This window comes from Nerophis lumbriciformis, linkage group LG04 (genome assembly GCF_033978685.3).
Source record: "Nerophis lumbriciformis linkage group LG04, RoL_Nlum_v2.1, whole genome shotgun sequence".
NCBI lineage: Eukaryota > Metazoa > Chordata > Actinopteri > Syngnathiformes > Syngnathidae > Nerophis > Nerophis lumbriciformis.
In genome coordinates this window covers 64,226,338-64,250,192 of record NC_084551.2, presented here as the reverse complement: position 1 = coordinate 64,250,192, position 23,855 = coordinate 64,226,338, and the positions used below count along the sequence as shown (strand labels likewise).

The window sequence follows — 23,855 nt, the reverse complement described above, 5'->3', positions numbered from 1 at the left end:
GTGTGAAGGAAAAAAGATCATTTTTTTTATTTCAACCGTACATCCCGTTAAAAGCCTAAAGACTGACTGCACAGTTCCTGTCTTCACAATAAAAGTGCCGCTCCATCGCGCCTGCGCTTTCAAAATCAGAGTCTCCGAAAGCCAGCGCAAACAAGCTAGCAGGCTACGGAGTTTGCCGCCAATGTATTTCTTGTAAAGTGTATAAAAACGAATGTGGAAGCTGGACAAATAAGATGCCAAAAACCCACCACTTTCATGTGGTATTAGACAGAAAGGAGGAACTTTTTTTCTCCTCCATTTGAAAACGTGGACGTTATCATCACTACTGTCTGATTACAATCAATGCAAGTCATCAGAATCAGGTAATACACCAACTTATATTCTTGTTTTCATGAAAGAAAGGAATCTATATGTGTTAAACATGCATGTATATTCATTAAAACACCTTTAACATGTAAACAAAAACGGCAAAATAAATAAATATAAATTATATACTGTATATATATATATATACATATATATATATATATATATATATATATATATATATATATATATATATATATATATATATATATATATATATGTATATATATATAAATGTGTGTGTATATATATATAAATGTGTGTGTATATATATATATATATATATATATATATATATATATATATATATATATATATATATATATATATATATATATATATATATGTGTGTATATATATATATGATATGTGTGTGTATGTTACTCATCAGTCACTCAGTACTTGAGTAGTTTTTTCACAACATACTTTTTACTTTTACTCAAGTAAATATTTGGGTGACTACTCCTTACTTTTACTCGAGTAATAAATCTCTAAAGTAACAGTACTCTTACTTGAGTACAATTTCTGGCTACTCTACCCACCTCTGCAGTAAATACGCCCTCTCACCTTGAAGTCGCCCCCGTGGTTGAGGTAGAGGGGCTTGAAGAAGTCATGCGGCTTGGACACGTACGTACTCAGCTGGAGTTTTTTCAGCAACAAGCTGAGAAAAATTAAATGATTGGCAAGGATTAGAGGAGTTTTGTTTGCAGTGGTGTGTAAATGTTTGTCCTACACAAGAACAGGAAGTGAGCATTATAATCCTAGTAAAGGGAGATTGTTTGTATTGGAGGCCACTGAACTGCAGCTTGATCTACAATTCACGTTTGCAGAAAATGCACGCTCGTTCTCTTGATGCAACTGAGCGCGGTACGCCTGACTTCCTGTGAAGTCATGTGCAGCGCTGGCGGTTTCTCACTATCTGAGAGGTGATGCTTGGAAAGGTCTGCTGCCGCCACATACGAGAAGTGTGCAGTGCGCTGATCATCCGGTCCTGATTAGCTTTCACTTTGATCTTGTCGCACACGACAACTCAAAATGGAACTATTATGTGTTTATTGTCACGTTAGATAACATTATACCTTTCAACTTCATGTGGCCCACGTTTATTAATGGCAATTTACACTTGTATTTATATCAATCAATCAATCAATCAATCAATGTTTACTTATATAGCCCTAAATCACAAGTGTCTCAAAGGGCTGCACAAGCCACAACGACATCCTCGGTTCAGATCCCACATAAGGGCAAAGAAAAACTCACCCCAGTGGGATGTCGATGTGAATGACTATGAGAAACCTTGGAGTGGACTGGATTCTCACAATATTATGTTAGATCCACTATAGACTGGACTCTCACACTATTATGTTAGATCCACTATGGAGTGGACTCTCACTATTATGTTAGATCCACTATGGACTGGACTCTCACAATACCATGCCAGATCCACCATGGACTGGACTCCCACACCACCACGCCAGATCCACCATGGACGGGACTCTCACCACCATGCCAGATCCACCACGGACTGTTTATATAAAAAAAAATCACAAATTTAAGCAGAAGCTTGTGGATGCCTACCAAAAGCGCCTTATTGCAGGTAAGTGGCCTAGTGGTTAGAGTGTCCGCCCTGAGATCGGTAGGTTGTGAGTTCAAACCCCGGCCGAGTCATACCAAAGACTATAAAAATGGGACCCATTACCTCCCTGCTTGGCACTCAGCATCAAGGGTTGGAATTGGGGGTTAAATCACCAAAATGATTCCCGGGCGCGGCCACCGCTGCTGCCCACTGCTCCCCTCACCTCCCAGGGGGTGATCAAGGGTGATGGGTCAAATGCAGAGAATAATCTCGCCACACCTAGTGTGTGTGTGACAATCATTGGTACTTTAACTTTAACTTTAAACTTGCCAAGGGACATGTAAGCAAATATTAACATTGCTGTATGTATACTTTTGACCCTCACATTTTCAGTAGAGCCATAATAAATTCATAAACTTCATGAATGTTTTTTTGTGAGCAACAAGTATGTGCTCCAATCACTACATCACAAAAAATAAGAGTTGTAGAAATGATTGTAAAGTCAAGACAGCCATGACATGATGTTATTTACACTTTTGACCACCACTGTATATATCCATCCATCCATCCATCCATCTTCTTCCGCTTATCCGAGGTCGGGTCGCGGGGGCAGCAGCCTAAGCAGGGAAGCCCAGACTTCCCTCTCCCCAGCCACTTCGTCCAGCTCTTCCTGTGGGACCCCGAGGCGTTCCCAGGCCAGCCGGGAGACATAGTCTTCCCAACGTGTCCTGGGTCTTCCCCGCGGCCTCCTACCGGTCGGACGTGCCCTAAACACCTCCCTAGGGAGGCGTTCGGGTGGCATCCTGACCAGATGCCCGAACCACCTCATCTGGCTCCTCTCGATGTGGAGGAGCAGCGGCTTAACTTTGAGCTCCCCCCGGATGGCAGAGCTTCTCACCCTATCTCTAAGGGAGAGCCCCGCCACCCGGCGGAGGAAACTCATTTCGGCCGCTTGTACCCGTGATCTTGTCCTTTCGGTCATAACCCAAAGCTCATGACCATAGGTGAGGATGGGAACGTAGATCGACCGGTAAATTGAGAGCTTTGCCTTTCGGCTCAGCTCCTTCTTCACCACAACGGATCGATACAGCGTCCGCATTACTGAAGACGCCGCACCGATCCGCCTGTCGATCTCACGATCCACTCTTCCATCACTCGTGAACAAGACTCCGAGGTACTTGAACTCCTCCACTTGGGGCAAGATCTCCTCCCCAACCCGGAGATGGCACTCCACCCTTTTCCGGGCGAGAACCATGGACTCGGACTTGGAGGTGCTGATTCTCATCCCAGTCGCTTCACACTCGGCTGCGAACCGATCCAGTGAGAGCTGAAGATCCTGGCCAGATGAAGCCATCAGGACCACATCATCTGCAAAAAGCAGAGACCTAATCCTGCAGCCACCAAACCAGATCCCCTCAACGCCTTGACTGCGCCTAGAAATTCTGTCCATAAAAGTTATGAACAGAATCGGTGACAAAGGGCAGCCTTGGCGGAGTCCAACCCTCACTGGAAACGTGTCCGACTTACTGCCGGCAATGCGGACCAAGCTCTGGCACTGAGCATACAGGGAGCGGACTGCCACAATCAGACAGTCCGATACCCCATACTCTCTGAGCACTCCCCACAGGACTTCCCGAGGGACACGGTCGAATGCCTTCTCCAAGTCCACAAAACACATGTAGACTGGTTGGGCAAACTCCCATGCACCCTCAAGGACCCTGCCGAGAGTATAGAGCTGGTCCACAGTTCCACGACCAGGACGAAAACCACACTGTTCCTCCTGAATCCGAGGTTCGACTATCCGGCGTAGCCTCCTCTCCAGTACACCTGAATAGACCTTACCGGGAAGGCTGAGGAGTGTGATCCCACGATAGTTAGAACACACCCTCCGGTTCCCCTTCTTAAAGAGAGGAACCACCACCCCGGTCTGCCAATCCAGAGGTACCGCCCCCGATGTCCATGCGATGCTGCAGAGTATATATATACTGTATATACACTGTATATATACACTGCTCAAAACATTAAAGGAACACTTTAAAAACACATCAGATTTCAATGGTGAAAAAAAGAAGAAGTGTGATATCTATACTGATATAGACAGTTTAATGTCTCAGGAACAAAAGGATGCCACATCTTTTGATGGAAATAAAAGTGTTCAGCCTAAAGAGGGCTCAGTATATAAACACCCCAAAAATCAAAGTGAAAAAATGATGTGGCAGGCTCGTCCATTTTGCCTGAATTCAATTTCTGCAACTCCAAATTCTTGTCAATATCTTGTGTGGCCCCCACGTGCTTGTATGCATGCTTGACAACGTGGCGGCATGCTCCTAATGAGACCACGGATGCTGTCCTACCAGATCTGTCTAAGGGCATCAGTGTAAAGTCTGAGGAGCAACCTGATGGACCCAAACATTATGTCCCAGAGGTGTTCTATGGGCTTTAGATCAGGTGATGGTGAGGGCCATTCAATTGTGTCAATTCCTTCATCCTCCAGATACTGTCTGCATACTCTTGCCACATGAGGCCGGGCATTGTCGTGGACCAGGAGGAACCCAGGACCTACTGCACCAGCGTAGGGTCTGACCATGGGTGCAAGGATTTCATCCCCATACCTAATGGCAGTCAGACTGCCGTTCTCTAGCCTGTAGAGGTCTGTTGGTCCCTCAATGGAAATGCCTCCCCAGACCATCACTGACCCACCAGCCAACGGGTCATGCTGAATGATGTTGCAGGCAGCATAGTGCTCTCCTTGGCTTCTCCAGACCCTTTCACGTCTATCACAGGTGCTCAGGGTCAACCTGCTCTCATCTGTGAAAAGCACAGGGCGCCAATTCTGGTGTTCTATGGCAAATGCCAATGGAGCTCCACGGTTGTGAGCAGTGAGCACAGGGCACACTACAGGACGTGGTGCCCTGAGGCCACCCTGGTGAAGTCTGTTTGGGCAGAGACATTCACACCAGTATCATTCAACCTGTTCCTCCTTGCACAAAGCAGCAGATATGGGTCCTGCTGATGGGATGAGGACCGTCTCCGGCCCTGTCCAGCTCTCCTAGAGTAACTGCCTGTCTCCTGGAATCTCCTCCATGCTCTGGAGATTGTACTGGGAGACACATCAAATCTTCTTGCAACAGCACGCATGGATGTGCCATCCGGGAGGAGTAGGACAATCTGCGCAACTTCAGGAGGGTTAAGAAATGGCCTCATGCTCCCAGTGGTGATAATGACTCCAGCTAAAGCCAACACTTGTGGAAAAACAGTTAAAAAAGATCAAGAGGGAGGAACTTGAAATGGCCTCCACCTGCAAAAGCAGTCCTGTTTTGGGGTCCATCTCGTTGTTGGCCCTCTAGTGCACCTGTTGTTGATTCCATCAACACCAATGCAGCTGAAACTGATGAACAACCCCCTCTGCCACCTACCTGACCAAAGCCTTATCAGAAAAGTGCAATTGAATTTATGCCATACCCTGATAAAACACTGTTCCTTTAATTTTTTTGAGCAGATATATATATATATTAGAGATGCGCTGTTTGCGGACACAACCGCGGAGTCCGCGGATTATCCGCGGGTCGGGCGGTTGAAAAAAAAAAAAAAAAAGATTTTATCCGCGGGTCGGGTCGGGCGGTTGAAATTTAAAAAAATTAGATTTTAAATAGATTCAGGCGGGTGGCAGTTAAACCAATTCGGAAATATATATACATAGTTAAATGTTGTTACCCACATACGAAAAATGAGCAGGCACCTGCAGCATATGCCACAACAGAAGAAGAAAAAAAAAGAGATGGCAAACGTGGTACGCGACAAACTAAAAAAGGGAATACTAAAGACTGTCATGACTTGATCTTGGGTGTTTGCTTTTCCGGGATGCAACGGAAAGTTGGCACGGGCGAGACGGGAATGAAGGTACATGATTTATTTATATTTATCAAAAAAAAGGAATAAACAAAAAGCGCGCACAGAGGCGGAGAATAAACTATGAAACCAAAAGACTATAGCAAAAAAGTACAAACAAAAAACACGCACAATGGCGGAGAACAAACTATGAAACCAAAAAGACTATAAACATGGAACAAAAACTTACTTGGCTTGGACAGAAATAGTTGCTTGAGGAATTGACATGGAAAGAAGTAACAGGCATGGACAGAGCATAAATGTGGTGAGGTCGTCAGGACGAACAACAGAAAATGAATGAACTTAAATACTATGGACATGATTAGTGAAAGCAGGTGCGTGACTCAAAACGTGAAACAGGTGCGTGACGTGACAGGTGAAAACTAATGGTTGCTATGGTGACAACCAAGAGTGCACAATGAGTCCAAACGTGGAACAGGTGAAACTAATGGGTAATCATGCAAACAAGACAAGGGAGTGAAAAGCCAGAAACTAAACAAAACATGACTTAAAACAAAACATGATTACACAGACATGACAAAGACCAGGGGAAAAAAAGGCCAGAAAAGTTCAGCGTGGACTCGTTTTTATGAGGTTGTAAATCAGGATGATAGTAATGCTGGCTACGTGATTTGCAAGAGCTGCGACGCTGCTTAAGTCTACGACAGTCACAAAACCGGGACATCTAACATGGTGCATCACATTTGTGCAAAACCCCGAATCTCCACAAACACCCTGAGCATGAGCAGTTTCGTCCGCCGTGATCCCAGAAGAGTGCCACAGGATGTTAAAACAAGATAGAACGCAGCTGCCTGCAGCAGTTTGAGTGGCGCGAGCGCGCTTGGAGGTGCGCTCAGCGCGGCTCCCAGATGATTGCGCACTGGTGTGCGTCTGGGCCGTGACAGCGTGGCACGCATTGAATGTCTCTGCTCCATTGGATCAGTCTCCTTTCTTTAACGGGCAAAAGCTTTATAACCTCACTAATGCCTTGCATCGTCTATATTAGATATATAACAACGGGCGGGTGGCGGATGGGGTTTTGATTAAATGTTAGTTCGGGTGGATGCGGATGGTTGACGACTTTTGTGATGCGGTTGCGGATGAAATAATTGCCTATCCGCGCATCTCTAATATATATATATACTCCAAAAGACTCCAAAACCAACAAAGGCTGTAACTGTCGAAAGAAACCTGATTGCCCTCTCAACGGGGGGTGCTTACAAACATCAGTTGTCTACCAATCTAAGGTAATACGCAAGGACATTAACACATCCGACACATATGTAGGATTAACCGAGGGAGAATTCAAAACCAGATGGAACAATCACAAGGCTTCTTTCAGGAACAAAAACCTGCGAAATACCACAGAACTCAGCAAACACATTTGGGACCTCAAAGACAATAATGTTGAATATTCAATAACATGGCAAATTCTTGCATCCAGCACACCTTACAATAGTGGTAATAAAAGATGCAACCTATGCTTGAAAGAGAAACTGTTTATTATTTACCGTCCAGACCTGTCATCCCTCAACAAGCGCAGCGAAATTGTAACAGCATGCCGCCATAGACGGAAACACCTCCTAGGTAACACATGAGCCAATCACCACGCCCCTACGCCAGCCTGTACCCACCCACTCTGTGCCCTATATAAACCATGGTATGCGAATGCTCCCATTAAAATCTCCTGATGATTGAGGGCACCCCCCCTCATGAAACAGGCCTGTAGAGATGAAATAGTCTTGTGATTTTTTTCCCCCACACATACATATATATATATATATATATATATATATATATATATATATATATATATATATATATATATATATATATATATATGTCTTAATAAGGTTATCCAAAAAATAGTGCTCGATACCGTAGTAGAGTGCAATATATGTATGTGTGGGGAAAAAAATCACAAGACTGCTTCATCTCTACAGGCCTGTTTCATGAGGGGTTCCTTCAATCATCAGGAGATTTTTTTTTTTTTTTTTTTTTTTTTTTAAATCTCCTGATGATTGAGGGAACCCCTCATGAAACAGGCCTGTAGAGATGAAGTAGTCTTGTGATTTTTTTCCCCACACATACATATATATATATATATATATATATATATATATATATATACATATATATATATATATATATATATATATATATATATATATACACATCTGAAACCTGAAAATTAATTGAGGTAACTACGGACAAAATGCCATTAATTGACATTTAGTGTTGTTATGAGCACCCAGACCCCAGGTGCTGTTTAGTGAACTTACTGTAAATAAATGCTTGAGTATCCCTGTAAAGTACAGAAAAGTACACTCAAAGTACATATTTAGTTTTTAGTACATTTGTAGTGTAATAATGTTCATTTTAATACACTGTATTATTATTTATTTCACTAACTGCTTCTTTACCATCATATTTGTACATATCCTATTTGCTGATGTTGTTCTATTGTTGTTGTTATTGTTGTGTTTGCTGTTCTCGTTGTTGTCTCTCTGACGTATCCCCTCTGTCTTCATTTTCTTCTCTTTCTATCCCCCCCTGCTCCGGCCCGGCTGCACCAAATAATAATATAAATACATTTAATAAAGTCAAATACAAATAAGACAACAAGGAAGTATCCTACACTTGTCTTTTGTAAAGTCAATGTGTATAGTAGATATAAATCATCTACATCAACAATATGAGAAGCTGGACAGGACAAAAAAATGAAAATGAAGTAAAAAAAAGTTTGTAGTACTCACGGTTTCTGGGAAAGGCCCAAGAAGAGCGCAGCAGTGAGGAGGAGGACGGGCAGGATGATGTACAGCCAGGACCTTTTCTCTTTCAAGCACAGGAGACATCAACGTGACCAACCATGTTTGGAGGTTGTAGCTTTAACGCTGCTCTAGGCAAGACCCCTTTCCGGCGCTTACTTTCAATATCCAAAAGATTTTGGCTTGCAGCGTCTGGGGGAGTTGTTGTCCACTCAGTCCTGGAGCTCCACTCGCTCCACGGACCCTGAGAGGGGCTACCTGGAGCCATTTTGGCCTGAACCTCCACACTCAACCTCACATTGAAGGGCAGCTCCCTGCGTTCCAACAGGAGGAACTTTTCATCCACCGGGAAGAAACGTTCTGGAAGCTTTGAAAAGACCAAACATCTCACCGTGGGAAACACAATTGAAAGAAAAGGTGATGTTTACATGTGGGAGGCCTCGGTTTGCTCGGATGCGCAGCCTGTAGACCAGACGTGTGTCCGTTTTGTTGCTGCCTTCGTCCCACGTGATGTTGTAGAATCCCCCGGCGCTCAGCACTCGCACGTTGGAAGGTGCTAGAGGTTTGACTGGTTTCAATGCAAAGAACCATGAATATTTGAAGTAAGAAGTTGGTGAATATTTTCTCATCTTCCATTCATCCATTTTCCTCCGCTTATCCGAGGTCGGGTCGCGGGGGCAGCAGCCTAAGCAGGGAAGCCCAGACTTCCCTCTCCCCATCCACTTCGTCCAGCTCTTCCTGTGGGACCCCGAGGCGTTCCCAGGCCAGCCGGGAGACATAGTCTTCCCAACGTGTCCTGGGTCTTCCCCGCGGCCTCCTACCGGTCGGACGTGCCCTAAACACCTCCCTAGGGAGGCGTTCGGGTGGCATCCTGACCAGATGCCCGAACCACCTCATCTGGCTCCTCTCGATGTGGAGGAGCAGCGGCTTTACTTTGAGCTCCTCCCGGATGGCAGAGCTTCTCACCCTATCTCTAAGGGAGAGCCCCGCCACCCGGCTGAGGAAACTCATTTCAGCCGCTTGTACCCGTGATCTTGTCCTTTCGGTCATAACCCAAAGCTCATGACCATAGGTGAGGATGGGAACGTAGATCGACCGGTAAATTGAGAGCTTTGCCTTCCAGCTCAGCTCCTTCTTCACCACAACGAATCGATACAGCGTCCGCATTACTGAAGACGCCGCACCGATCCGCCTGTCGATCTCACGATCCACTCTTCCCCCACTCGTGAACAAGACTCCGAGGTACTTGAACTCCTCCACTTGGGGCAAGATCTCCTCCCCAACCCAGAGATGGCACTCCACCCTTTTCCGGGCGAGAACCATGGACTCGGACTTGGAGGTGCTGATTCTCATCCCAGTCGCTTCACACTCGGCTGCGAACCGATCCAGTGAGAGCTGAAGATCCTGGCCAGATGAAGCCATCAGGACCACATCATCTGCAAAAAGCAGAGACCTAATCCTGCAGCCACCAAACCAGATCCCCTCAACGCCTTGACTGCGCCTAGAAATTCTGTCCATAAAAGTTATGAACAGAATCGGTGACAAAGGGCAGCCTTGGCGGAGTCCAACCCTCACTGGAAACGTGTCCGACTTACTGCCGGCAATGCGGACCAAGCTCTGACACTGATCATACAGGGAGCGGACCGCCAAAATCAGACAGTCCGATACCCCATACTCTTTAAGCACTCCCCACAGGACTTCCCGAGGGACACGGTCGAATGCCTTCTCCAAGTCCACAAAGCACATGTAGACTGGTTGGGCAAACTCCCATGCACCCTCAAGGACCCTGCCGAGAGTATAGAGCTGGTCCACAGTTCCACGACCAGGACGAAAACCACACTGTTCCTCCTGAATCCGAGGTTCGACTATCCGGCGTAGCCTCCTCTCCAGTACACCTGAATAGACCTTACCGGGAAGGCTGAGGAGTGTGATCCCACGATAGTTAGAACACACCCTCCGGTTCCCCTTCTTAAAGAGAGGAACCACCACCCCGGTCTGCCAATCCAGTGGTACTGCCCCCGATGTCCACGCGATGCTGCAGAGTCTTGTCAACCAAGACAGCCCCACAGCATCCAGAGCCTTATATTATTTATATACTGTATATATATTATATTTTCTCATCTTAATAACCCAAATGGCAGTAAGAAGACTCTCAGGACTAAAATGAGAACAATGATCTATATCAATCTTTTTGAATGAATTGACTTCATTTGGCACCTCAAATGACCTCCACCAAGGAGGTGATACCTTTTACTCGTATTAAATTTTAGTCTTTGCCACAAGATTAGGGATGTGTATTGTTTACATTTCAACCAATACTAGTCCCAAATCGGTACTTGAAGACTAAATGGAAAACTTTAAAAACACAAAGGAATAAGCCATTTTACACCTTAGGGAATGAAGTTGAAGAGACTAGTAATTTAACCACTTAAAGCAGTCTTTTTCAACCTTTTGTGAGCCAAGGCGCATTTTTTTCATTGAAAAAATGCGGAGACACACCACCAGCAGAAATCATTAAAAAAACTAAACTCAGTTGACAGTAAAAAGTCGTTGTGGCAATTGTTGGATATGACTTTAAAGCATAACCAAGCATGCATCACTATAGCTCTTGTCTCAAAGTAGGTGTACTGTCACATCACACCATACTTGCCAACCTTGAGACCTCCGATTTCGGGAGGTGGGGGGCGTGGCTGGGGGCGTGGTTAAGAGGGGAGGAGTATATTTACAGCTAGGATTCACCAAGTCAAGTATTATATATATATATAAGAAATACTAAGTCAAATATTTCATATATACATATATATATATATATATACATACCGTATTTTCCGCACTATAAGGCGCACCTAAAAACCACACATTTTCTCAAAAGCTGACAGTGCGCCTTATAATCCGGTGCGCTTTATATATGGATTAATATTACGATTCATTTTCATAAAGTTTCGATCTCGCAACTACGGTAAACAGCCGCCATCTTTTTTCCCGGTAGAACAGGAAGCGCTTCTTCTTCTACGCAAGCAACCGCCAAGGTAAGCACCCGCCCCCATAGAACAGGAAGCGCTTCTTCTTCTACTGTAAGCAACCACCCGCCCGCGTAGAAGAAGAAAAAGCGCGCGGATATTACCGTACGTTTCATTTCCTTTGTGTGTTTACATCTGTAAAGACCACAAAATGGCTCCTACTAAGCGACAGGGATCCGGTTCATGAAAAGACGCAATCTCTCCATCCGCACACGGATTACTATTTCACAGCAACTGATATTCCTGTGAACCGCACTGTGGATACAACGGGAGCACGTACGGTGAATATTCGCACCACAGGGAATGAGAAGTCATCCTTCACTGTGGTTCTAGCTTGCCATGCTAATGGCCAGAAACTTCCACCCATGGTGATATTCAAAAGGAAGACCTTGCCAAAAGAGACCTTTCCAGCCGGCGTCATCATAAAAGCTAACTCGAAGGGATGCATGAAGAAAAGATGAGCGAGTGGTTAAGGTAAGTTTAAGTTTACGCGAAGAGGCCGGGTGGCTTTTTTCACGCAGCTCCGTCCATGTTGATATACGATTCCATGCGCGCCCACATCACGCTGGTTTTAATATATTATTAAAGTTTGACTGACCTATCTGACTGTTTTTTTGACATTCCTTTAGCGCAGTTAGATGCGGCTTACAACACGGGGCGGCTTATAGGTGGACAAAGTTTTGAAATATGCCGTTCATTGAAGGCGCGGCTTATAACCCAGGGCGGCTTATGGTGCGGAAAATACGGTATATATATATATATATATATATATATATATATATATATATATATATATATATATATATATATATATATATATACCGTATGTATATGTATAAATAAAAGAAAATATTTGAATTTCAGTGTTCATTTATTTACACATATACACACACATAACACTCATCTACTCATTGTTGAGTTAAGGGTTGAATTGTCCATCCTTGTTCTATTTGTCACTATTTTTCTAACCATGCTGAACGCCCTCACTGACGATGCATTGCTTTGTGGCACGCAAAAAGTGCTTTCATCAAATGCACTAGATGGCAGTATTGTCCTGTTTAAGAGTGTCACAACATTGCTGTTTACGGCAGATGAACTGCTTTATGGTAGACGAAATGCTGTTGTTGCGTGTTGTTGCCGCGCTGGGAGGACATTAATGAAACTGCCTAATAATAAACCCACATAAGAAACCAAGAACTCGCCCTCCATCATTCTACAGTTATAACGTGATTGGGCAGGTATGCTTGTTTATATTGTGTGCCTGAATTTCGGGAGATTTTCGGGAGAAAATTTATCCCGGGAGGGGCGCTGAATTTCGGGAGTCTCCCGGAAAATCCGGGAGGGTTGGCAAGTATGCATCACACCCTGACTTATTTTCACTTTTTTGGCGTTTTCCCATGCGTAGTGTTTTACTTCTTGTCTTGCGCTCCTGTTTTGGTGGCATTTTCCCTGTAGCAGTTTCATGTCTTCCTTTGAGCGCTATTTCCCGCATCTACTTTGTTTTAGCAATCAAGAATATTTCAGTTGTTGCTTTCCTTTTTTTGTGGGGACATTTTTGAATGTCATGTCATGTACGGGTGTACTTTGTGGACGCCGTCTCTGCTCCACACGCTGTAAGTCTTTGCTGTCGTCCAGCATTCTGTTTTCGTTTACTTTGTAGCCAGGTCAGTTTTAGTTTAGTCCTACATAGCTTTCCCTAAGCTTCAATGCATTTTCTTAGGGGCACTCACCTTTTGTTTATTTTTTTGTTTAAGCATTAGATACCTTTTTACCTGCACCCTGTCGTCTCCATATTGTGATCACGACAAACCATCGTCGTCTCACACGACGTGTTTACGACATCTACAAAGCAATTAGCTACCTGCTGCCACCTACTGATGTGGAAGAGTATTACACGGTTACTCTACCCAGCTCTAGACAACGGCACATTATTTGTGGATTATAACTACTGGTTTGCAAAAAATATTTTCAACTAGAGATGTCCGATAATATCGGCGTGCCGATATTATCGGCCGATAAATGCTTTAAAATGTAATATCGGAAATTATCTGTATCGTTTTTTTCATTATCGGTATCGTTTATTTTTATTTTTTATTAAATCAATATAAAAAACACAATTAGTGCACCAACTCAAAAAACCTCCCTCTCCCATTCACATAAAAGGGTTGTTTCTTTCTGTTATTAATATTCTGGTAGGCTCCTACATTATATATCAATATATATCAATACAGTCTGCAAGGGATACAGTCCGTAAGCACACATGATTGGTCCACTAATAGTACTAACCTTTAACACTTCATTTTACTCATTTTCATTCATTACTAGTTTCTATGTAACTGTTTTTATATTGTTTTACCTTCTTTTTTATTCAAGAAAATATCTTATTTTATTTTATAAATTAAAAAAAAAGAGGACCTTATCTTCACCATACCTGGTTGTCCAAATTAGGCATAATAATGTGTTAATTCCACGACTGTATATATCGGTTTCGGTTGATATCGGTATCGGTAATTAAAGAGTTGGACAATATCGGAATATCGGCAAAAAGCTATTATCGGACATCCCTATTTTTAACCCAAATAGTTGAAAGTGCATAATCTCCCATGGCACAGCAGATTGTATCTCACGGCACCAGGGCCGGCCCGTGGCATAGGCCGTATAGGCAAATGCTAAGGGCGCCGTCCATCAGGGGGCGCCACGCCAGTGCCACAAATGTTGGAGAAAAAAAAAAAAAAAAGTTGGTACTATTATTTCTAAGTACAAAAAATAATCCCACGTTAATTAAAATGCAAAGTAAAGCCTATATAATAGAAATATTATTTGTTACAACATTACGCGCCCCCCCCCCCCCCCCGCACGGTGCGCCCTCTCCCTTCCCGTATCATGACTCTTTTTGGACATCACCACATCAAAAAATCAACACAAGATGTCAAAACGGCCAAAACTGTCAGGTGCCCAGGGAAGAAAAAAGAGAAAAGAAGAGGAGGAGAAACGAGAAAAAGACAAGAGGTAGCAGGTAGGTAACGTTAGTCTACATGAAATTATTTGTCTGTTACAGAATGTGATAGTAACCTGGCTTTTTAGCATTAAGCTAATGTTACATGATTCGGCAATTGCTAATCAACAAATAGCTAGTTCTGTTTTAACGTCGGGTTAATATTGTGGAGGGGGCTAAATTGGTATGGAAAATAATAATGTAACGTTAGGTAATTACAGTACTCCCACCTTACATTCCTCAGGGACATTTGTATTAGATCTTTTAAGCAGGTGTTTTTTGTTTACATTGTTATTGCCTTCTGGTTAGCTAATGTTTGCCCTGCAGGTAATAGTCACTTTTCCACCTCTTTATATATTAGGTATAGTTGTAAGCCTAGTTGTTAAAGTGCACATCATTAATGTAAATTAAGCAATATGTATGTAAAAAATATTGTATTTCATATATTCATTTTTTATTTTTTGCATTCATTTATTTATTCTTTTTTTTTTTTTTATCTTGTTAACTATTCTGATTGTTAATTTGCTTTCTTTAAGTAAAAAAAAGGTCAAAGACAAAGCTATTCGGTTTCTTGTGCGTATATACACTTCACTGCCGATGTGGGGGGGCGCCACCTAAAATCTTGCCTAGGGCGCCAGATTGGTTAGGGCCGGGCCTGCACGGCACAGTGGTTGAAAAACACTGCCTTAAAGTATATCAATTAAATGATAACTGAGTAATACATTAAGAAATAATAATCATCCCAGCAGGCATTGATGCAACGTTGATTACACGTACATGTCCTTTAAAACTGACTTTGAAACAACCTTGCAAAATATAATTTGTAAATTGAGACAACGTTGATGTCCAACATTGGATCCACTTTGATTGGTTGGCAAAATGACCACATTTCAATGCTCGAATCAACGTCTCAACCTGACATTGATTAAACGTTGTCAAAAAGCATGTTGTTTCCACCTTGTATTTGTGTGGTAGAATATTGGTTGAGAAAGGACATTCAATGTCAAATCAACATCAGAAGCCAACATTGATTAAATGCACGTTGTTTCAATGTTATGTTTGAGGTGCTTAAAGGGGAACATTATCACCATTTCAGAATGGTTAAAACCATTAAAAATCAGTTCCCAGTGGCTTATATTATTTTTCGAAGTTTTTTTCAAAATTTTACCCATAACGCAATATCCCTAAAAAAAGCTTCAAAGTGCCTGATTTTAACCATCGTTATATACATTTTCCTGTGACATCACATAGTGAAGCCAACACAAACAAACATGGCGGAAAGAACAGCGAGCTATAGCGACATTAGCTCGGATTCAGACTCGGATTTCGGCGGCTTAAGCGATTCAACAGATTACGCATGTATTGAAACGGATGGTTGTAGTGTGGAGGCAGGTAGCGAAAACGAAATTGAAGAAGAAACTGAAGCTATTGAGCCATATCGGTTTGAACCGTATGCAAGCGAAACCGCCGAAAACGACACGGGAGAAAGCGAGGACGAATTCGGCGATCGCCTTCTAACCAACGATTGGTATGTGTTTGTTTGGCATTAAAGGAAACTAACAACTATGAACTAGGTTTACAGCATATGAAATACATTTGGCAACAACATGCACTTTGAGAGTGCAGACTAGGGATGTCCCGATCCGATATTTGGATCGGATCGGCTGCCGATATTTGCCAAAAATTGCGTATCGGCAAGGCATGGGAAAAGGCCGATCCAGATCCAGTTTAAAAAAAACTCCGGTCCGTGTTTTCCAACGCACCTATTTAAATAATACATTCCACTTTTCTGCTGCTCCGTAATTTCCGTTCCGCATTTTCCAGCACACCTTCAACACATCCACAGGTCTGTGAATTCTCACGCAGTTGCTTTTAGCTGCTGGCATTACACGACAGGCTCTTTTCACTCTTTCCTGTGTCTCCCTCTCACAGACAGCGAGCGCACCTTCTTACACACGTCACATACTGTCACGTCATACGTCACATACGTATACGTCCTCTCCCAGCAGAGAGCGAGGTAGCGGCATGGCTAACGTTAGCTGTGATGCTAGCGCAGCCGCTAAGGTGCGCGCCGGCTCAAGCGTCTTTTGCGCACGGCAAATCGATGCCACGCACAAAATCAAATAAAAAAATAAGCGCATAACAATTTTCGACACACGGACACGACAGAGACAACAGTTTTCGTCATCATTGTTCAAATATTGTGACGTCTGTCGAGACGCTTATCTCCATTCGGTGCCACACGTCCACACCATCAAAATGGCAAAAATTTCCACATCAACACCGTATGAAAACATTAGTGATTTTTTTAGTTGTGATTTCCTTCTCTGCATGAAAGTTTAAAAGTAGCATATATTAATGCAGTATGAAGAAGAATGTTTTAATGTAGACATGCAAGCCTTGAAAGAACATTTTGAAAATCAAGACTACATTTCCTGCAAATGGGTGCATTTCTAGCCTATATTTTAACTTTAGATTTATTCTCATATCAAACTCTTTTGGCTGTCTTTTTGACACTTACATCCGGCGCCCCCCTCCACACCCTGGATTATAAATAATGTAAATAATTCAATGTGATTATCTTGTGTGATGACTGTATTATGATGATAGTATATATCTGATAGTATATATCTGTATCATGAATCAACCCCGACTTAAACAAGTGGAAAAACTTATTGGGGTGTTACCATTTAGTGGTCAATTGTACGGAATATGTACTTCACTGTGCAACCTACTAATAAAAGTCTCAATCAATCAATCAAAACACATAGAATCATCATACTGCTGTGATTATATGCATCAAGTGTTCATTCAAGGCTAAGGCAAAATATCGAGATATATATCGTGTATCGCAATATGGCCTTAAAATATCGCAATATTAAAAAAAGGCCATATAGCCCAGCCCTAGTTTCAATGATGCCATTTCTGTTTGTCATGTATAATTTTGTCTATTTTGTGTTTATCCTTGAATAAACAGGTCAGTTTCTTGTTACCAACCATTGTGTATTAATCAAACTCCCCTAATTCAGCTGGCTAGTTGTTATCAAGAGCAGGGGCGCCGCTAGGAATTTTGGGCCCCATGAAAATAATCTTTACAGGGCCCCCAACACAGTGTCATTATTTTTTCTGTATTATAATTTCATCATCATTAGGGGCCTCTCTGGGCCCCCCTCCATCATGGGCCCCTAGAATCCGTCTCCTTTACCCCCCCTTTTCGGCGCCCCTGATCAAGAGTACTAAAACCCTTTTCAACATGATTCTGACAACTAAGTAGGCTAAATAACGTTAAACTTTAATACATGCTCGGATAGGCCAGTATCGGTATCGGTCAGTATCGGTATCGGATCGGAAATGCAAAAACAATATCGGTATCGGATCGGAAGTGCAAAAACCTCGATCGGGACATCCCTAGTGCAGACAGCTTAATTTTCATCAATTAATATATTCTGTAGACATACCCTTATCCGCTCTTTTTTCCTGAAAGCTGATCTGTCCAGTCCAGTTGGAAATGCATCTGCTTTGAGTGTCGCAGGATATCCACACATTCTTGCCATCTCTGTCGTAGCATAGCTTTCGTCGGTAAAGTGTGCGGAACAAACGTCCAATTTCTTGCCACTTTCGCATCTTTTGGGCCACTGGTGCAACTTGAATCCGTCCCTGTTCGTGTTGTTCAGGGCCGGCCCGTGGCATAGGCCGTATAGGCAAATGCTAAGGGCGCCGTCCATCAGGGGGCGCCACGCCAGTGCCACAAATATTGAAAAAAAAAAATAAAAAAAATAAAATAAAAGTTGGTACTATTATTTCTAAATACAAAAAATAATCCCACGTTAATTAAAATGTAAAGTAAAGCCTATTTATTAGAAATATTATTTGTTACAACATTACGCTCCCCCCCCTTCCCCCGCACGGTGCGCCCCCTCCCTTCCCGTATCATGACTCTTTTTGGACGTCACCACATCAAAAAATCAACACAAGATGTCAAAACGGCCAAAACTGTCAGGTGCCCAGGGAAGAAAAAAGAGAAAAGAAGAGGAGGAGAAACGAGAAAAGACAGAGGTAGCAGGTAGGTAACGTTAGCCTACATGAAATTATTTGTCTGTTACAGAATGTGATAGTAGCTGGCTTTTTAGCATTAAGCTAATGTTACATGATTCGGCAATTGCTAATCAATAAATAGCTAGTTCTGTTTTAACGTCGGGTTAATATTGTGGAGGGGGCTAAATTGTTATGGAAAATAATAATGTAACGTTAGGTAATTACAGTACTCCCACCTTACATTCCTCAGGGACATTTGTATTAGATCTTTTAAGCAGGTGTTTTTTGTTTACATTGTTATTGCCTTCTGGTTAGCTAATGTTTGCCCTGCAGGTAATAGTCACTTTTCTACCCCTTTATATATTAGGTGTAGTTGTAAGTAAAAAAAAAAGGTCAAAGACAAAGCTATTCGGTTTCTTGTGAGTATATACACTTCACTGCCGATGTGGGGGGGCGCCACCTAAAATCTTGCCTAGGGCGCCAGATTGGTTAGGGCCCGGGCCTGGTGTTGTTACACCCTCCGACAACACACCGACGAGGCATGATGTCTCCAAGGTACGGAAAACAGTCGAAAAAACGGAAAATAACAGAGCTGATTTGACTCGGTGTTTGAGAAAATGGCGGATTGCTTCCCGATGTGACGTCACAACATGACGTCATCGCTCCGAGAGCGAATATTAGAAAGGCGTTTAATTCGCCAAAATTCACCCATTTAGAGTTCGGAAATCGGTTATAAAAATATATAGTCTTTTTTCTGCAACATCAAGGTATACAGGTAAAAGCCAGTAAATTAGAATATTTTGAAAAACTTGATTTATTTCAGTAATTGCATTCAAAAGGTGTAACTTGTACATTATATTTATTCATTGCACACAGACTGATGCATTCAAATGTTTATTTCATTTAATTTTGATGATTTGAAGTGGCAACAAATGAAAATCCAAAATTCCGTGTGTCACAAAATTAGAATATTACTTAAGGCTAATAAAAAAAAGGGATTTTTAGAAATGTTGGCCAACTGAAAAGTATGAAAATGAAAAATATGAGCATGTACAATACTCAATACTTGGTTGGAGCTCCTTTTGCCTCAATTACTGCGTTAATGCGGCGTGGCATGGAGTCGATGAGTTTCTGGCACTGCTCAGGTGTTATGAGAGCCCAGGTTGCTCTGATAGTGGCCTTCAACTCTTCTGCGTTTTTGGGTCTGGCATTCTGCATCTTCCTTTTCACAATACCCCACAGATTTTCTATGGGGCTAAGGTCAGGGTAGTTGGCAGGCCAATTTAGAACAGAAATACCATGGTCCGTAAACCAGGCACGGGTAGATTTTGCGCTGTGTGCAGGCGCCAAGTCCTGTTGGAACTTGAAATCTCCATCTCCATAGAGCAGGTCAGCAGCAGGAAGCATGAAGTGCTCTAAAACTTGCTGGTAGACGGCTGCGTTGACCCTGGATCTCAGGAAACAGAGTGGACCGACACCAGCAGATGACATGGCACCCCAAACCATCACTGATGGTGGAAACTTTACACTAGACTTCAGGCAACGTGGATCCTGTGCCTCTCCTGTCTTCCTCCAGACTCTGGGACCTCGATTTCCAAAGGAAATGCAAAATTTGCATGGTTGGGTGATGGTTTGGGGTGCCATGTCATCTGCTGGTGTCGGTCCACTCTGTTTCCTGAGATCCAGGGTCAACGCAGTTGTCTACCAGCAAGTTTTAGAGCACTTCATGCTTCCTGCTGCTGACCTGCTCTATGGAGATGGAGATTTCAAGTTCCAACAGGACTTGGCGCCTGCACACAGTGCAAAATCTACCCGTGCCTGGTTTACGGACCATGGTATTTCTGTTCTAAATTGGCCCGCCAACTCCCCTGACCTTAGCCCCATAGAAAATCTGTGGGGTATTGTGAAAAGGAAGATGCAGAATGCCAGACCCAAAAACGCAGAAGAGTTGAAGGCCACTATCAGAGCAACCTGGGCTCTCATAACACCTGAGCAGTGCCAGAAACTCATCGACTCCATGCCACGCCGCATTAACCCAGTAATTGAGGCAAAAGGAGCTCCAACCAAGTATTGAGTATTGTACATGCTCATATTTTTCATTTTCATATTTTTCAGTTGGCCAACATTTCTAAAAATCCCTTTTTTTTATTAGCCTTAAGTAATATTCTAATTTTGTGACACACGGAATTTTGGATTTTCATTTGTTGCCACTTCAAATCATCAAAATTAAATGAAATAAACATTTGAATGCATCAGTCTGTGTGCAATGAATAAATATAATGTACAAGTTACACCTTTTGAATGCAATTACTGAAATAAATCAAGTTTTTCAAAATATTCTAATTTACTGGCTTTTACCTGTATATTGACGCTTACATAGGTCTGGTGATAATGTTCCCCTTTAACGCCAGGAGCTACTTGAACAAGTTGTCAACGTTGTGGGCATCAACTGAACACGAGGGCAAGACTTGGCCCACAGCCCTGATCTCCACTCACCCACGTCACTCAGCGCCCAGCTGGATGATTGACAGGCGGTGACGTCGTCTGCCGGCCCTCCCCGACGCTTGACGCTCGCCGTGCACTCGGTCCCGATGGCGGCGATGTCATAGAGCGCTTCCGTGTACACCACACACCAGGACTGAGGCGGCCTGACCTGACAGCTGACCACCAGGGGATGTTCTCCGTCACTACCACGGCAAAAGGTAGGATGAGTTGGTGGTCTACACCTTCACAGCAGGTGTTTTGTTCCTCACAAACATCTCATCTTTATTTTCACTCATGTATCATTACGTAAGAGCGGGTCAAAATAGAGAACATGTGAAAGTTGCATCTACCTGCAGTTGACCTGGAGGCGGAGCTCCTGTGACGGCACAGAAGCACAGGAGCAGTTGAGCAGAACATCGTAGTCGGTGTAGCAGGTGACGCCGCACAAGGAGGCCGCTGCAGTCAGGAGGAGCACACATTTCATCTCAACTAGCGATGGGTCCGGCAACGCCGATGCATCGGCGCATGCGTCGAGCTCATAGTATGCGCACCTGTGTCGGTGCGCATACTATTAGATTTCCATGTTATGATACATGTTCACATTATTTATTGACTGTATCTAAAAAAATATATTTTTATTTAAATGAAGATATGAAATAATCCTAAATGAAATACAATGACTTGGTTTATATTATTATTGTATATACTAGGGCAGGGGTCACCAACGCGGTGCCCGCGGTCACCAGGTAGCCCGTAAAGGACCAGATCAGTCGCCCGCTGGCCTGTTCTAAAAATAGCTCAAAGAGCAGCACTTACCAGTGAGCTGCCTCTATTTTTTTTAATTTTATTTATTTACTAGCAAGCTGGTCTCGCTTTGCTCCACATTTTTAATTCTAAAAGAGACAAAACTCAAATAGAATTTGAAAATCCAAGAAAATATTTTAAAGACTTGGTCTTCACTTGGAATAAGCGGTAGAAAATGGATGGATGGATGGGTCTTCACTTGTTTAAATAAATTCATTTATTTTTTTAATTTGCTTCTTATTACTTTTAGAAATACAATTTTAGAGAAAAAATACAACCTTAAAAATGATTTTAGGATTTTTAAACAAATATACCGTTTTACCTTTTGAATTTCTTCCTCTTCTTTCCTGACAATTTAAACCAATGTTCAAGTAAATTTATTTTTTATTGTAAAGAATAATAAATATTTTAGCTTCTGTTTTTTCGACGAAGAATATTTGTGAAATATTTCTTCAAACTTACTATGATTAAAATTCAAAAAAAATTATTCTGGCAAATCTAGAAAATCTGCAGAATCAAATTTAAATCTTATTTCAAAGTATTTTGAATTTCTTTTAAAATTTTTGTTCTGGAAAATCTAGAAGAAATACTGATTTGTCTTTGTTAGAAATATAGCTTGGTCCAATTTGTTAAATATTCTAACAAAGTACAGATTGGATTTTAACCAATTTAAAACATGTCATCAAAATTCTAAAATGTATCTTAACCAGGAAAAATGACTAATGATGTTCCGTAAATTCTTTTTTTTATTTTTTCAAAAAGATTCAAATAAGCTAGTTTTTCCTCTTCTTTTTGTCGGTTGAATTTTGAATTATAAAGAGTCGAAATTGAAGATAAACTGTTTCAAAATTTTATTTTAATTTTTTTCGTGTTTTCTCCTCTTTTAAACCATTCAATTAAGTGTTTTTTTTCATCATTTATTCTCTACAAAAAAACCTTCCGTAAAAGGAAAAAAAAATGTACGACGGAATGACGGACAGAAATACCCATTTTTTTATGTATATAAATTTATTTATTTAGCTATTCTTGTTTAAATCACACTTACATGTAAATTACAAATGACAATATATTTATTTATTTAAGTGTGTATCAAACTGGTAGCCCTTCGCATTAATCAGTACCCAAGAAGTAGTTTTTGGTTTCAAAAAGGTTGGTGACCCCTGTACTAGGGCATCAAATCAGTGTCAGTTGAGTCGGTCCATAGGTTGCCTGTAGGGATTTTTAATGTCCAGCAGATGTCAGTATTTAGTGACACAGTATCGACACAGTATCAATACAGTTTTGCAATGTGTCGAAACGCTTCATGACGCCTCATCAACCCATCACCAATCTCAACTCAACGAAACATTTCACTGCTCAACTTCAACTTTTACACCTCAAAGAAAGCAGCAATGTAGACTAGTCTTAACCATAGGGCCGGGGGTCCATTGTTGAAGCGTCAACAAATATCTGCTTCTCAGTATGAACCTCAGCGACAGCCATTTGTAATACACCTTTTCACCACTTGTGGCAGTAATGACAATCTCAAACCAGAGTACAAGTTTCAGAGTTGGCAATTTTTCAGGGTTCCTCACAAGAAAACCTTACATTCATATAAACTAGAGATGCTACCTCAGTAGAAACATTTAAGTCCCATCTCAAAACTCATTTGTATACTCTAGCCTTTGAATAGCCCCCCCTTTTTTTAGACCAGTTGATCTGCCGTTTCTTTTCTTTTCTCCTCTGCTCCCCCCTATCCTTTGTGGAGGGGAAGACACACAGATCCGGTGGCCATGGATGGGGTGCTGGCTGTCCGGGGTCGGGACCCGGGGTGGACCGCTCGCCTGTATATTGGTTGGGAACATCTCTGCGCTGCTGACCCGTCTCCGCTCGGGATGGTTTCCTGCTGACCCCACTGTGGACTGGGCTCTTACTGTTAT

General features: G+C 42.4%; 1 protein-coding gene across 1 annotated transcript in view; it reads right to left on the bottom strand.

Moving 5' to 3' along the window:
• The window catches only part of il21r.1 (interleukin 21 receptor, tandem duplicate 1), a 34,004-nt gene that overhangs the window by 1,411 nt on the left and 8,738 nt on the right, over nt 1-23,855 (bottom strand). Inside the window, exons 2-7 of the mRNA XM_061946411.2 lie at nt 21,483-21,588; nt 21,145-21,335; nt 9,027-9,166; nt 8,758-8,965; nt 8,587-8,665; nt 934-1,027 (exon numbers count right to left, since the gene is read on the bottom strand). Coding sequence (XP_061802395.1) covers nt 934-1,027; nt 8,587-8,665; nt 8,758-8,965; nt 9,027-9,166; nt 21,145-21,335; nt 21,483-21,588 — 818 coding nt within the window. The remainder of the gene's footprint in view (nt 1-933; nt 1,028-8,586; nt 8,666-8,757; nt 8,966-9,026; nt 9,167-21,144; nt 21,336-21,482; nt 21,589-23,855) is intronic.